Source organism: Perognathus longimembris, chromosome 7 (genome assembly GCF_023159225.1).
Source record: "Perognathus longimembris pacificus isolate PPM17 chromosome 7, ASM2315922v1, whole genome shotgun sequence".
NCBI classification, from domain to species: domain Eukaryota; kingdom Metazoa; phylum Chordata; class Mammalia; order Rodentia; family Heteromyidae; genus Perognathus; species Perognathus longimembris.
The window spans coordinates 61,514,421-61,527,696 of record NC_063167.1 but is presented as its reverse complement, the minus strand read 5'-3'; the positions used below and the strand labels follow the sequence as shown (position 1 = coordinate 61,527,696).

Genomic DNA, 13,276 nt, shown 5'->3' with positions numbered 1-13,276 from the left:
CCAAAGAAAAGAGATTTAAAGAGATTTAAAACAGAATCAGAGTCGGTCACTTTGTTCAAGCATATATGATTTGGATTCTTGCACACAAAAGGAAATAGTTTTTCAATGGACATATGATTATTTCAGGTAGAGAAGTTTAAAAAAAAACTATGAGAAAAAGGTACTTCACAAAAAGTGAAAGACTTTACAACTGATTTATCAGATCACTGCATGAAGAACAGCAGGTTCTAAGAGAGCCTAAGATAAGTTGATTAAAACCTGAAAAATCACATATACTTTTCTTTAGCTTTAGATGAAAGTGCAACATAAAAGATGCTGCCCAATTAATAATTCAAGTATGCTTTACTCAAAAGCCTTCCAACCTTATGAAGAAATGGAAATTATAACCTGAGAAACTGAATTCATGTTTTAGATATTTTTAAATCAATTGCCTTATCAAAGAACTTCAGCTAGATATAAAAAAAAATTCTATCCCAGGCAATGGTGTTTTAGTCATATTAAGTAAAAACAAAAGCAAAGCAAAAACAAAACAAAAAAAAAACAAGAGGCAAAGTTTCCCTTATTATTTCATTGTACTGTCTGATATTTATGTCCAGTTTTCTTAAACAGATTCTTGAAAAGTGTCATAGATAGCATTGTTTAAATCATTCAGCATGTATTTATAAATGCCAGTTATTGGAAATGTTAAAAGAAATAGAAGATGATGAATTTAATAATCTTTTTTTGCCAGGGCTTATTGGTTAAATCATGAGAGATATGTACAGTACTGCTAAGTGCTGGTGGCTTCTGCTTGTAATCTCAGGAGGGTGAGATCTGAAAACTGCAGTTTAAAGCCAGCCCTGGCAGGAAAATTCATGAGATTTCTGTCCCCAACCTACTACCAAAAATAGCTGGATGTGGAGCTGTGGCTCAAGTGGTAAAGCTCTAGTCTTGAGCTTAGGAGCAGTGTCCCAGATCATATGAATTCAAGCCCCAGGACTGGTACCAAAAAAAAGTAAATATAAATATATTTACACTACTGTTACAACTCAAGATTTTATTAAATAAGAGTAACACCTGCCAAATACTCAAGAATTAGAGACAAATATTACAATTTATGTTCACTTATTGCTATCATACTGCATATAAATGAACTCAATTTGAAGCTCCAAGACAAAGAAAAGCACATTTGTGACATAACTACAAGGAACAAGGATTTTATATTGAAAGCGCAACCTTTCAGCATGTAATACAATAAATAATTTTGCAAATTTTTCTAACATGAATAAACTTTGAATGACTTACTGACACTGATAAACTCATGGTTACTTATTAATTTATATAAACCTCTTTGAATTCAATGTTAAGAATGTTGAATTGATATGTGTATTAGTAAATTTACAGAACTTATGTTTTGAAGCCAATATGCTTTTACTCCAAAGTCAGATCAAGATAAACTTTGATTTTAAGTAAAAATATTACAAGAAAATACTTGTTAATACTTCAGTTACAAAAAAACTTTTATGCTTAGAATTAAATGAATATTTGATTGTTTTTCGAATGCAAATTTTATGAAATCTAAATACAGATGTTTCTAATAAAAGGTTCTTGCTCAGCTTGAGATATAAGCATACAAAAGGATATACAATGTATACCAAGTATTTCATAGCATTATGGTGATCACATGTTAAAATAAAAGTTTTGATTAACTTAAATAAAATGTTGAAGAAACGTAATTTTATTCTGATTTGTTGCAATAATATTGTATATACAATTCCATGAATATAATCATATTCATATGTTGGTTATATTAATTATATACATTATTTATATTATTTTCATTTAATTTATATAACATTATATAAGTCTTAATTTACACAAATTAAACTGTGTGGCTTAGATTTTATTTCTGTTGGACATTATTGCTACATATCCAAAAATAGATTTGCTGAGTTACAATATATCTCATTTGACATTAAAAAATAACACAAAACTGATTTCCAAAGATACCTTACCAATTTACATTCCCAGTATATCCTGTAATGTAGTTACTCAGGAGGCTGAAATCTGAGGACTGTGATTCAAAGCCAGCCTGGGCAGCAAAGTCCATGAGACTACTATCTCTGTATAATGTCTAATGATTGGTATTTTCATATTTTAAAAAATACTCTGAGTGGGATTGTTAGTAGGATCTTGATTTTCATTTTCTTGGTTATTAACAATAATGAACATTTCATCATATATTAATTGGCTTAATCTTGCCTTTAAATGAGTTTAAGCCTTGACTGTCATGTCAACACTATTTTGACTCCTACAGAATTAATAAGAGATCCTAACAAGTATTCACTCTAGAAATCTAAAGACTTTTTGGATCAAACTTGGAGACTTGAGTAGAAAGGAAAAAAAAAATCTTACACTATGTTAGTTTAAAATTTCCAAGGTAATGTTCAGACATTTAGGTGAATGCTTTTGCCAAATCAGAAGCCTGAAATTAGAAATTGTAATCATTATTTTTCCTCATCTTGCAGCAATAACCAAGATCTAGCCTTTGTATAAGTGTTTCCCAAGACTGTCTAAAACCAGACCCATTTCTGTGTAGGGGATGGAGTAAAGCATATTTATAACAGAAATTGTACTGAAGGTAAAAAAAAAAAAGAGGTATGTTGGCGTTAGAAAAGCTGGGAAAATTTTAATTTTCCTATGTGAGTTTTGAATAGCTGAGCTCTAGTTAACTAGTTTTTTTAAGCGTACAAAATATGTTACAATGATTAAGAGTGGCTGGAAAGACAATGACCAGAAAGCTTGATACATACTAGGTACTCTGATGTTTTCTGAATTGGGAAATAGACTATCAGTACTGTTCATTATGTAATTTACGGCAGATTTCTTTTGATCCTCACAACTCTCCATTACTATTTTATAATTAAGAGAAGACACTTACATAAATTAAATAAATTATTCACTATATTTCAGCTAAGAAACAAAAGCAAGATTAATTCTAACCCTTCTGAACAGGAAGACTTGATTCAAAGTTGAAAGTGCTAATCATTATAATGACATGATTGTTTGCCCCTGGGGTAGGGGTATTGTTTCTTTCCTAAAGAACAATTCATTTTCTCTTTGACCTAACTAATTGTCTATTTGTGCTGGTTCTGGGGCTTGATCTCAGGGCTTGAGTACTGTCCTTGAGTGCTCTATAACTTGAGCCACACCTCCACTTCTGGCTTTTTGGTGCTTAATTATAGATAAGAGTTTCATAGACTTTCCTGCCCAGACTAGCTTCAAACCATGATCCTCAAATCTCAGTCTCCTGAGTAGGTAGGATTACAGGCATGAGCTTGCAGTGCATGGAAAATTGGTTGTCTTTATTCTTATAGGGTTAAACAAAAACAATTCCAGACTAATACAAGAGTTAAGTATAGTACAAAACTTTCATATGTCCTTCACCCAGATTCTCAAATTGTTGGTATGTTATCACATTTACTTTATTATTCCTTTCCCTCTTTCTTCTCATCTCTGAAATATAAAATGAAACAGAAAAATCTCAGTTGAAATATTTTTAAATGATACTTTTTAAAGATATTTAAGCAAAAGTTCCTACGAGCCACCCTGTTGTCCATTCTTAGTATGGAGGTTATCTAGAGTAATAGTTCTCAAATGGAGATTATTTTGTCCTTCAAAAACACTTGACAAAGCTAGAAAAATTTTTGGTAATCACTGCTGGAAAGCAATACCACTGGCAGTCAGTAGAGACCAAGGATCTTGCTAAATAATGTGCAATACACAGGACAGCCTGATAAACTGCATAGCCTTAAGCCTTCATGTTTTATGTGTTTAGAGATCTGGCCAGTGTTATGAGCCCAAGACTTGACTCAAACACAAAAGCACAAGCCATTGCAATGTTATGTTTACTTCTCATCATCTCCAAGTCTGTGTTGAGAGTGTGATTTCTTTGCTAGATAAGTTTATATATCCTCACCATCTCCATCTGCCCTGTCTGACACCTGTGACCATACAGAGTACACAGAGTAAAGGAAACGTCAGTTTTCAGAAAAGATGGAGTAAAGGGCCATAACCATTTTGCCTAAGAAAACTGAAAAAGGCAGGCAATATTTTTTTTTCTTTTAAATGGCATAGAAAATATAGACCATAGGTAGGAAAAGATACTGACCCCTGAGAGATGAGAAACAAGAAAGGTAGATCTTTCTGCTTACTATCTGGAAAGGGCACTCCTGGAAAGAACATGATTCATCAAAGAAGTCTGAAGAACTGCAGAGGGTTTCCCTCAATTATCTAGCAGAGTCCAGTCAGCATCTACCTATGAGAAACGTAGCTGGAAAAAGAACAATCCAAGGGAATACAGGGCACAATTACTGGAGATCATTCAAGGAGGAAAAAAAGTCCTCCTTGGCATGTCTGCTAGTGAGGAAAACCTCATAATTTACAACCACTGATTAGAGTATGAAGGAGGGTCTTACCTCAATTAATGTAGCTTTGGTGTGGCTTAACAAAACTTAAAAGATTTGAAGATAAAACTGTTTCCAAAGGACTTAATGGCATTCCAGGACAAAAACCAGTCATATTTCTAGGAATTTAAACAAACATCCAGTGCCCAGCAAGGTGAAGTCTAGAATTCAATAAAAGAATTGTCAGATATGCAAGCTGGGAGCCAATGGCTCATACCTGTAATCCTACTTACTCTGGAGGCTGAGATCTGACGATTATGGCTGAAGCCAGATCAGGCAGGAAAAGTCCATGAGACTCTTCAATGTACAACAAAAAGGCCCCAAGAGGAGCTGTTGCTCAAATGGCAGAACGGAGCAAGTGTTGTTTTTAGTTAAGCCATGTCACTAGTCCCTTTTACACTGGCTATTTTGGGATAAGGTCTTGGTCTTTTGTCCAGATTAGCCTAGAACATGATTCTTTTATTTATACTTATCACCAGAGCTAGATACTAGTCATATGCCACCATGCTGGACTTTTTTCTGTTGAAATAGAGTCTTAAAAACTTTTTGGCCACAACTGGCCTGGAATTGTGATTCTCCTGTTTTCAACCTTCCTTGTCACTTGGATAATAGGCACATGTCACTATACTAGCTGAGATGATAATGTCTCAAAGTTTTCCCCCATAACTGGCTAGGAACCATGATTCTCCAAAGGTTGCCACCTCTCAAATAGCCAGGCATCAGTCTCTAGCTCCTGACAAAACTTACTATTACTAATTTATCCCTTAAATATATGTCACTTGCTATATGTACATTATATTTCAACTAAGTTCATTTTTAAGCTCAGTTCATCAGTTGCACTGACCACATTTCAAATATTTTAACAGCCACATGGAGTAAGTAACTACTGTTCTGTACGGCACAAATACGAAGCATTTCCATCATGGCTGCAAGGACTACAAGTAGTACCTGCTCATATCATGAGGAAACATCATTTTCTTTCATTTGTCTTATATCTACCTAGCCTGAAGTTTCAGAATGGGAATAAGCATGGATGTATGACCTTGATGTAAAAATTACTGAGGCTTTTTAAAAGCAGATTTCATTAACTTTCAATGTAACTTTTCTATGATGCACAGTGTACTTACTTTCTATTTATAAACATGAAGATGTTCCTGCTTCGTTTGGATATCATAGCTTCTAGGGAGATTTTATTTATTTCCTCCCAAAGTGCAAGTTAACAATAATTTTAAACTAAATGACACAGAAAGACATGAAATAGGTAACATTGTTGGAACTAACTTTTCCTTGTAATCAAAATGGGTACAGCATCAATAGAACTCCTAAATGAGCATTTACTTTCACCCCCCCCCATACTCACAGATACCATGCCAGTTAGTCTTTTGTTATGTTTATGTTTTAAAACGTTATATTACCTACAGACATAATGAATTTCCCTATTTAGAAGAATCAAGTACACAGCCCTTATGCAACAAATATAATCAGGAATTTGTCATACACTCAAGAAACAGTTATTTTAGAAAATCAGTGCAGAGAAGTTAGTGAAACTTAGTATTCTGATTTAAACTTGTCCCTTCTCCCCCTCCCCCAACAATAGCTCCCAGTTCGGAAAGACAGAGGTGATTCTGAAATATAAAACACAAAATAAACCCCTCCAGCTATATTTCCTAAGCTTTCCCTGGCTAGTAGCATATGGACTTGGAAGGCAGAGTCTATGTGAGCTCAGTTTTTGTCTCAATTCAGAAAACTCAGGGCTGGAATCCACAACCCTCTTTGATCCCCTGCTTGCCACACTAACCTTTGAGGAACATTTTGATGTCTGAGTGAGCACTATCTTAGAAACAGAATATAGAAGAAGGCGACTGGAGTTGGAGGGAAGAGAACTGGTAGAGATAAACCAAAACAACCCAGACCTGTGTATTGTGGCAGGTAAGGTAGAAGGATGAAAACAGAGACCTTTTGTTCCACAGCTTCACTTACTTTTTTACACCGAGAGAGCCATTTTCCTTGTTTTCCATGTCAACAGATAGCATGGGAAGGCTGCAGGGTTCCTTTACTTCAGCAACTAATCAATAAGGGAGAAAAGCTTGTTTTTAATTGTTAGAAAGTGAGAGGAGAATATATATTCTGAATCGGAAACATAATGATCCCTTTCTACAGCTTTACACCAGTCCACGAATGTTTGCTTAAAACTCCAGTTTCTTCAGCAATTGGAGAGATGTGATTAAACCTAAGGAGCTGGAGGATGGGTTGGGGTGCTTTCATCCTCCTGGCACTCCTGGTTTCCACAATAAACATTTGCAAATGAAACAAAATCTGTCTTCAAAAACAAGTGCTATGTGACCTGGCACAGCTGCCTCTAGGTGCCAAGCTCTACTTAAGACATTGCAACTCATAAATGAGTCAAAGTAGAAAAAAAATTCCCTTTCCCTCCCAGCACAGGCTGTGGTTTTCTTTTCTTTGAGTGTGTGAGTGTGTGTGTGTGTGTGTGTGTGTGTGCACACCCCTCCTGCTTCGAGCTTGCATTGCAATGCCGAAGAGTACTTAAAGCTTTTGTTGCAAGTGCTCCTCTACCTCACAAATTCTCAACAAAACCAATCAGGGAGATAACCAGAGGGTGGTAAAGTATGAAGCTCACAAAAACACCAGGTAGCCTTCAGCATGGAAAGGTGGTACATGTGTGTACGTGTGTGTGTGTGTGTGTGTGTTAGACAGCTCTTTGGATTTACATAAAATCATCAAACTATTGAGGGAGATATAGTAGCACTTATTACTCTTTTTGTTTGTAGGATAAGAACTGTGAAAAAATAAAAAACCTCCACAATTAACATATAATTAACAAGATAAACACACACACATACACACACACACACACACACACACACACACACACACACACAAAACTGCCTCCAGAAGGAAAAAAGGAAGGGAAAAAGAAAATAAAAAACTAGTCCCGAAACATGCCTGCTCTTATTCAGCAGAAGCCATAAATTAAATACATTTCCTCTGGAATCACTTTCTAGTTCAGCACTCCTTCTCCGGGGAGGATTACTCTGACATGGCAAGTGCATCGTTCAGTATAGTCACAGATTTTATCACTGTTAGAAAGTAATTAACAAATAATACTCTAAGTGTGGGATAATCTCACTCCTGCAAAACACACACACACACACACACACACACACGTACACACAAACTTCCAGTCACTAAGCCACTGAGATCATTTCTAAAGAAACCCAACACTTAATATACATAGAAATATTAGCATACATTCACAGCCCGGTTCCTTCCAGAGTAGACAGGAAGATAGTGCTAAAAGAATGACTGCACTTCAGTTGGAAACAGTTTACATATTCACCATTTTCTAAGCATCTCACAAACCAAACCAAAACAAAACACTCACAATGATACTCTGCAAAATCACACTACATTGTCTTATTATTACTATTATATTTCTTTTTTCTGTGGAAAAGTAAAAAGAAAACCTACCTATAAGCAACTACAATATATCATTTTTATACGTTTATCAAGAACAGCCAAAGAAACCCCAATGTTTTCTTTCACAAAGTAGGCTGGCAAAGGAATTCAATAGGAGGTACAATTTGACACAGTGAAATAAAACCAGGCTGGCTCTCAGCCAACATGACGTTAGGAATCACACACAAGCTGCACCAACTGCCTTCTGGTTCATGGCTGACTTTTTAAAGCTACAGTGTGCCTGTTCAGTTGGGCTAACTACCTTCACCACAATTAGTGGAAGTGAACGAACCCCAAGTGCAAACATCACAGAATTCTCCCTGCACCTGTCTAGTACAAAGAAAACCAAGCTGTCTTAATAGTTTATTTCCTTCTTCCCCTTCATGTTGCTGGCATCTTTATTGTTGCTCTGAGCATGAATGTCACATTTCAAACTATTTCTTTTCTCCACTGTGGGAAGAGTAAGAGAGAACTCAGGGTTGTTTCTGGGTTTTACCCAGTGAACATTTAGAAGTTATATAGACCTGTGTTACTTTTCCCTGACAAAGTCATGGACAAAGTTCTGAGAGCTGCCTTTTAGGCAATCTTTTTGTATGAATAAGAAAAGCAGTGCCCAGTAATAAATTTCACTAGTTCATTATACCAGAAATAGCATCTTTAAAAGAGGATGTAAAATATATAACCAATTCTTCTAAAAACATCCACACTTTTTATCTCATCCTACCCCATAAAACAGAAAGTTAGGCTGAAACACACAAAGCCTTATTCTACAAAGGTGAACAGTTCTGTGATGTTTAATTTTGTTTATCCCATTTGCATAAAAAGCATAATCCAATGAATACGACCAAAATTTATAACATGCAGAACACCTGGTACTAGATGAGTCACATTTACATAAGAACATACTTGCAAACCTCAAAACTCAGTGTTTCCCAATATTATCCTGAGCCCCAGTTCAGAAATTTATGTAGTGAAATACAAAGACTAAGTGATACCTTCTACTTAAATTACCTTGGTCAATGTCACAGTTCCCTGGCTTTGTTGGGAATCATTTCTAGAGATCATTCGCTTCTTATAAAAGTTTTGCAAATACCCAGAAAACATATGTTTGTCTCATTTAATATTTTGACATATTTGGACATGTTTAGGTCAAGAGAGTCACAGCAGCACTCAAACTTGGAAGCAGAATACAAGTTCCTAGAAACAGTTCTGTCGCAATGTATAGACTAGGAAGAATGGAGGAGAAAGATAACCCCCTCCCCTTTTCCTTAATAATCCTTGAGGCTACTAAGTGATCGGTAACTCTGATCTAAATTTGGGACCTTAATTCAAAAGTCAAGATTCCTAAGTCAATTTTTCCCCTTACTATTCCAAGAGTGACAGAAATCTTCAACTTCCAAAAAGGCCATGGCTAAGAAACGTCTCAAATATTTTTACAACCCCTGTGCCATGGCAATCATAACTTAAGCACCAACTCCAAGCATTCAAATGTTGAGAACCATGTTGTGAGCATGGGTCTGGCATGTGGATCCATCACCACTGTTGAGCAAAACTGATGAGACTTTTTGCTGGGCACTGGTGGCTCATGCCTATGATCCTGTCTACTGAGGAGGCTGGGATCTGAGGATCACAGTTCAAATCCAGCATGGGCAGGAAAGACTGTGAGACTCTCTTTGCAAAAAGCCAGAAGTTGTGCTGTGGCTCATGGGGCAGAGCTCAAGCTTGGAGGGAAGAGGCAAAGGGAGAATGCCCAGGTCCCGAGTTCAACACGCAGTACTAGCGCGCGCACACGAGAGACTTTTATAAAGATAAAAAGATCTTTCATCAACACATCCATCTACAATGCTTGGGACTTGGTGTGAAATTCCTAATCTATTCTCCAATCCACATGGAAGGGGCCTGGACTGTGAGTCTTGTAGACAAGGAAGCAGCAGGAGCAGAGTTCCCTGACCGCACTGCTCAGAACAAAAGCATGTCCAGCTGACCACTCTCCAAAGGAAAAGGAATGTAGTCACGCCCCTCTTCTTCAGACCACTCACAGGAGGAGGGATTCTGTGAAGTTTCTCCAGACAATTCTTCCTAGATTATTGAAAGGGATATCCTCTTCTGTCTTCCCTGCTGTGATCAAAAGTCTTCCTTTTACACAAGAATGGGGGTTTCAGAAAGTGTTATAGGAAATCGGTCCCATATCTTATAAGTTGAACCCATGAAGACATTCTAAAATACAAGAGGTTTCACTTACCAGCTAGTGAAGTAATAAACTGACATTTATGACTCTAAATATGTAGTATATGCCAGTACTCACCCACTCCCTCCTCTCACTATCCAACAAAGAGATGCCTACCCTTTTTAGTAGTAAAATGATAGGTATATGCCGAGTGTACTACGTGGAGAGTGCTGCGTGGTAATTGGATGTGGTGAGCTATCAAAATATTGTAGAACTGTAGTTGGAAGTTTGTGTGTGATAGAAGGGGGGCAGGGAGCCAACCAAGAGTTTTCTGATCCAGCACCTTATAGGATGGGAGTGTTAGGGTAACTTTGGAGAACTTGCCTTCAGAGTTCTGGGGAAAACCTTTTTTTTTTTTTTTTTTTTTTTTTTTTTTTGGTGAGGGGTGACTTGGAAGTGCAGTGATGGGGGAAAGGAGACAGGTCAGGAAGAGCGAGGAAAATGGTGACTTGACTGGTTGATTTTATTGACGACCACACTCCTCCCAGACAGGATGCAAAGGAACCACACCAGCCGGCCAAGCCTGCGCCTCAGTCCCCTGAGGTGAGCCACCAGGCACCTCTAGCTCCAAGTCACTCAGGGCAGGGCCAAGGCGTGGGGAGGGGGGAAGGGGGGAGGGGCGGACGAGCGGTGCCCCCTCCTCCTGGAAGGGGCCAGGGGCTGTGAAGCCAGGCAGAGACCGCTACTTAGTCTTCTGGACCAGAGCGCCCACCTAGAGGTCTGGGCACCGGACACGAAGAAGGGAAAAGTTGGAGCTAAGACTTTCTTGGAGACACTGTCGGTTCGGTCTTTGGCTCTGGGGCTCCTAGGGAAGCCGAGATAGGAAGAGGGCATGTGGGGGTGTGGCGCGCCCCTCCGCCGGTCCCGCGCGCTCTGCCCCGTGGCCCCTGTTGGCCGGGCTCCGTGCGGGGCTGGACGCGTTCCGCCCCGGGTGACCGTCCACGCTCGGGGGTGCCGCGAGCAGCGGACACCGCAGAGTCGACGGGGGGGGGGGGGAGGCGGGGCATGTGGTTATTTTCTTTCCCCCCGCCCCCCCCTTACGGTGGGGTTCATCACCTCCTCTCATCCCGGAAAGACGGATGGGGCAGGCGCGTTTGCAGACCCTAGCCACTCACCCTCGCCCATCACTTACCTCCCGCATGGCCGCGCCGGGAGGTGTGCCCCGCGCAGCGCAGGGAGGGGCGCCCACCACGCGCGGAGCCCCCAGACAACGACGGGCGTCGCGTGGGATGCCGGGAGTTGTAGTCCACCGCGATCCTGGCGGGGGTGGGGAGGTCGGGTGTCAGGTACCCGGAGGGCGGATGGGGGAGGGGCCTCAGGAACTTCTGAAGTAGGGACGGGAAGGGAAGGGACCTGCTCTGGAACCTCGGCAACCTGAGAGAGGATGTTTGCACAAACTTGAAACTTGCAGGGAGCTGGAGGGTGAAGCGGACCATTCATCCCTAAAAAGATGTTTTCAAGTTGGCGATTGTCAGGTTAAGAGCCCTTCTCTCCTGTCTTACCGGCTCCTAGTCACCCTGCTGTAGTTTTAAGCTGGACTTTGGTTGGTAATGATAAAAGATTCGCCGTATTGAGTTCATAGGATTGAGGGTTGTTCTTCCTTCACTCTGAAACTCACACGTAGCCTTCTCTGCTTGCAACACCTGCTCTGTTGCTCACTGAACAACTCTGGAAGCCCTTGGCCTGCCAAGGGAGGATGCATAATTACATCTTACATTTGTAGAATGCTCTACCGACGGCATGTCTTGCAAAGCACTTTTTACTTAGTTGATTCATTCCATTAGAACCATAAAGCCACCAGGGGATTTCGGCGGAAAGAAAGCTGAAGATGCACCCGTGGAAGTTGGAGCCACTGCTTTCTCCAGCCCTTTTCTTAGCAACTGTGAAAAGATAGCCAGGAGAAGGAGGGCTGAGGTCAGACAGTGAAAGAAGAAGTGATTGCTGTGTAGAATTTTCTTGAAATAGCTGGTGAAGAAGTCTACAGTATATAAAGAAAATGAAGAATAAAGAATAAAGCACCTGTGCATTGCAAGAGTACAAGGGAAAACAATGGGCAGTGGCATAGAGTCGGAGATTCAACAGATTTTGAGAAGACCAGAGATAATATGAAAAATCTAAAGCAAGGAGAAAGCAAAAACAGATTTTAGTGACCTGGGATCCTGGTGTTGTCACTTTTGAGTTAGCTCTGTGACCTTGGGTAGGTTATTTAATCTTCCCAAATCTCTTTGCCTCTTTAAAATATAATAATTATGTATAATAGTTGTGATGTGGCAGGGCAGATTAAAATAGACAGGAAGTGCTTAGAATAGTGTGTGGCACATGATAAGCTCTCAAATCATTTTAGCTACTATTATTATCTGCAGATAGATCTTGGTGAAAGGCAAAAAGCAAATCTTGCAAGGTTGAGTGACAGGAGAACTAAGGAAGGAGGAAGTGGTGAGGAGGAGCTTGCCAACACAGTCAACCACAGGGACAACAGAAAAGAGGACTCTAGATGTAGAAATGCTCCTAGGAGCTGTTTTGGAAATTTACCAGAGTGGTTTTGCTTTTCCTAGTAATTGGGAGGGATGCTACTGGTGGGCAACAATGCTAGGCTCCTCCCACTGCCTGGGACAATCCTGCACAATACATATGCTGTTTTTTCTATGCATGTCAGAGGAAACCTATTTCTAATTCACTGAGACTAGAATCCATTTTGCATTTAAATACAAAGTGTTTTCCAAATGGTTTGAATTCTCTTCAAATGCAGTAAAGTGAACAACAATATCATTTGTGGAATTTGAATCGTCAGTACAGCTCACTTGTTGGTTGTCCTTTGCATGGTGAGTCTACAGTTGGCCCTTCATATCTGAGTATTCCACTGGTATTTATTATTCCTCCCTAATAGTTACATAGCAGCCATTGATCAAACTTCATCCCTCTACACCTTCTTCTCTCTCCAGACTCTAGTAACCAGTGGGGGAACAGCAAGGTTGCCAGTGTGGCTGGATTAGAGAGACTGGAGTTTGAGTAGGAGGACTGAGAGTAACCCCTGTATGGAGGGCAGGTAATGTTGGGGTTGTAGGTAATTGCAAGGACTTTGGCTTTCACTCTTAATAAAATGGACAGTTTTGAACAGAAAAATAAC

At 39.5% G+C, this 13,276-nt stretch overlaps 1 protein-coding gene across 3 annotated transcripts in view; it reads right to left on the bottom strand.

Moving 5' to 3' along the window:
• Positions 1-11,391, bottom strand: part of Samd13 (sterile alpha motif domain containing 13) — a 41,411-nt gene extending 30,020 nt beyond the window's left edge. Inside the window, exons 1-2 of one of the 3 annotated variants that reach the window (XM_048351664.1) lie at positions 11,282-11,391; positions 6,426-6,510 (exon numbers count right to left, since the gene is read on the bottom strand). In XM_048351664.1, the coding sequence (XP_048207621.1) occupies positions 6,426-6,478 (53 nt within the window). In that variant the 5' untranslated portion in view covers positions 6,479-6,510; positions 11,282-11,391. Of the gene's footprint in view, positions 1-6,425; positions 6,511-7,934; positions 8,073-10,227; positions 10,440-11,281 lie in introns of those variants that run through there. The other 2 variants (XM_048351667.1, XM_048351666.1) reach the window with 2 other exon arrangements.
• Between the last annotated feature and the right edge of the window lie 1,885 nt (positions 11,392-13,276).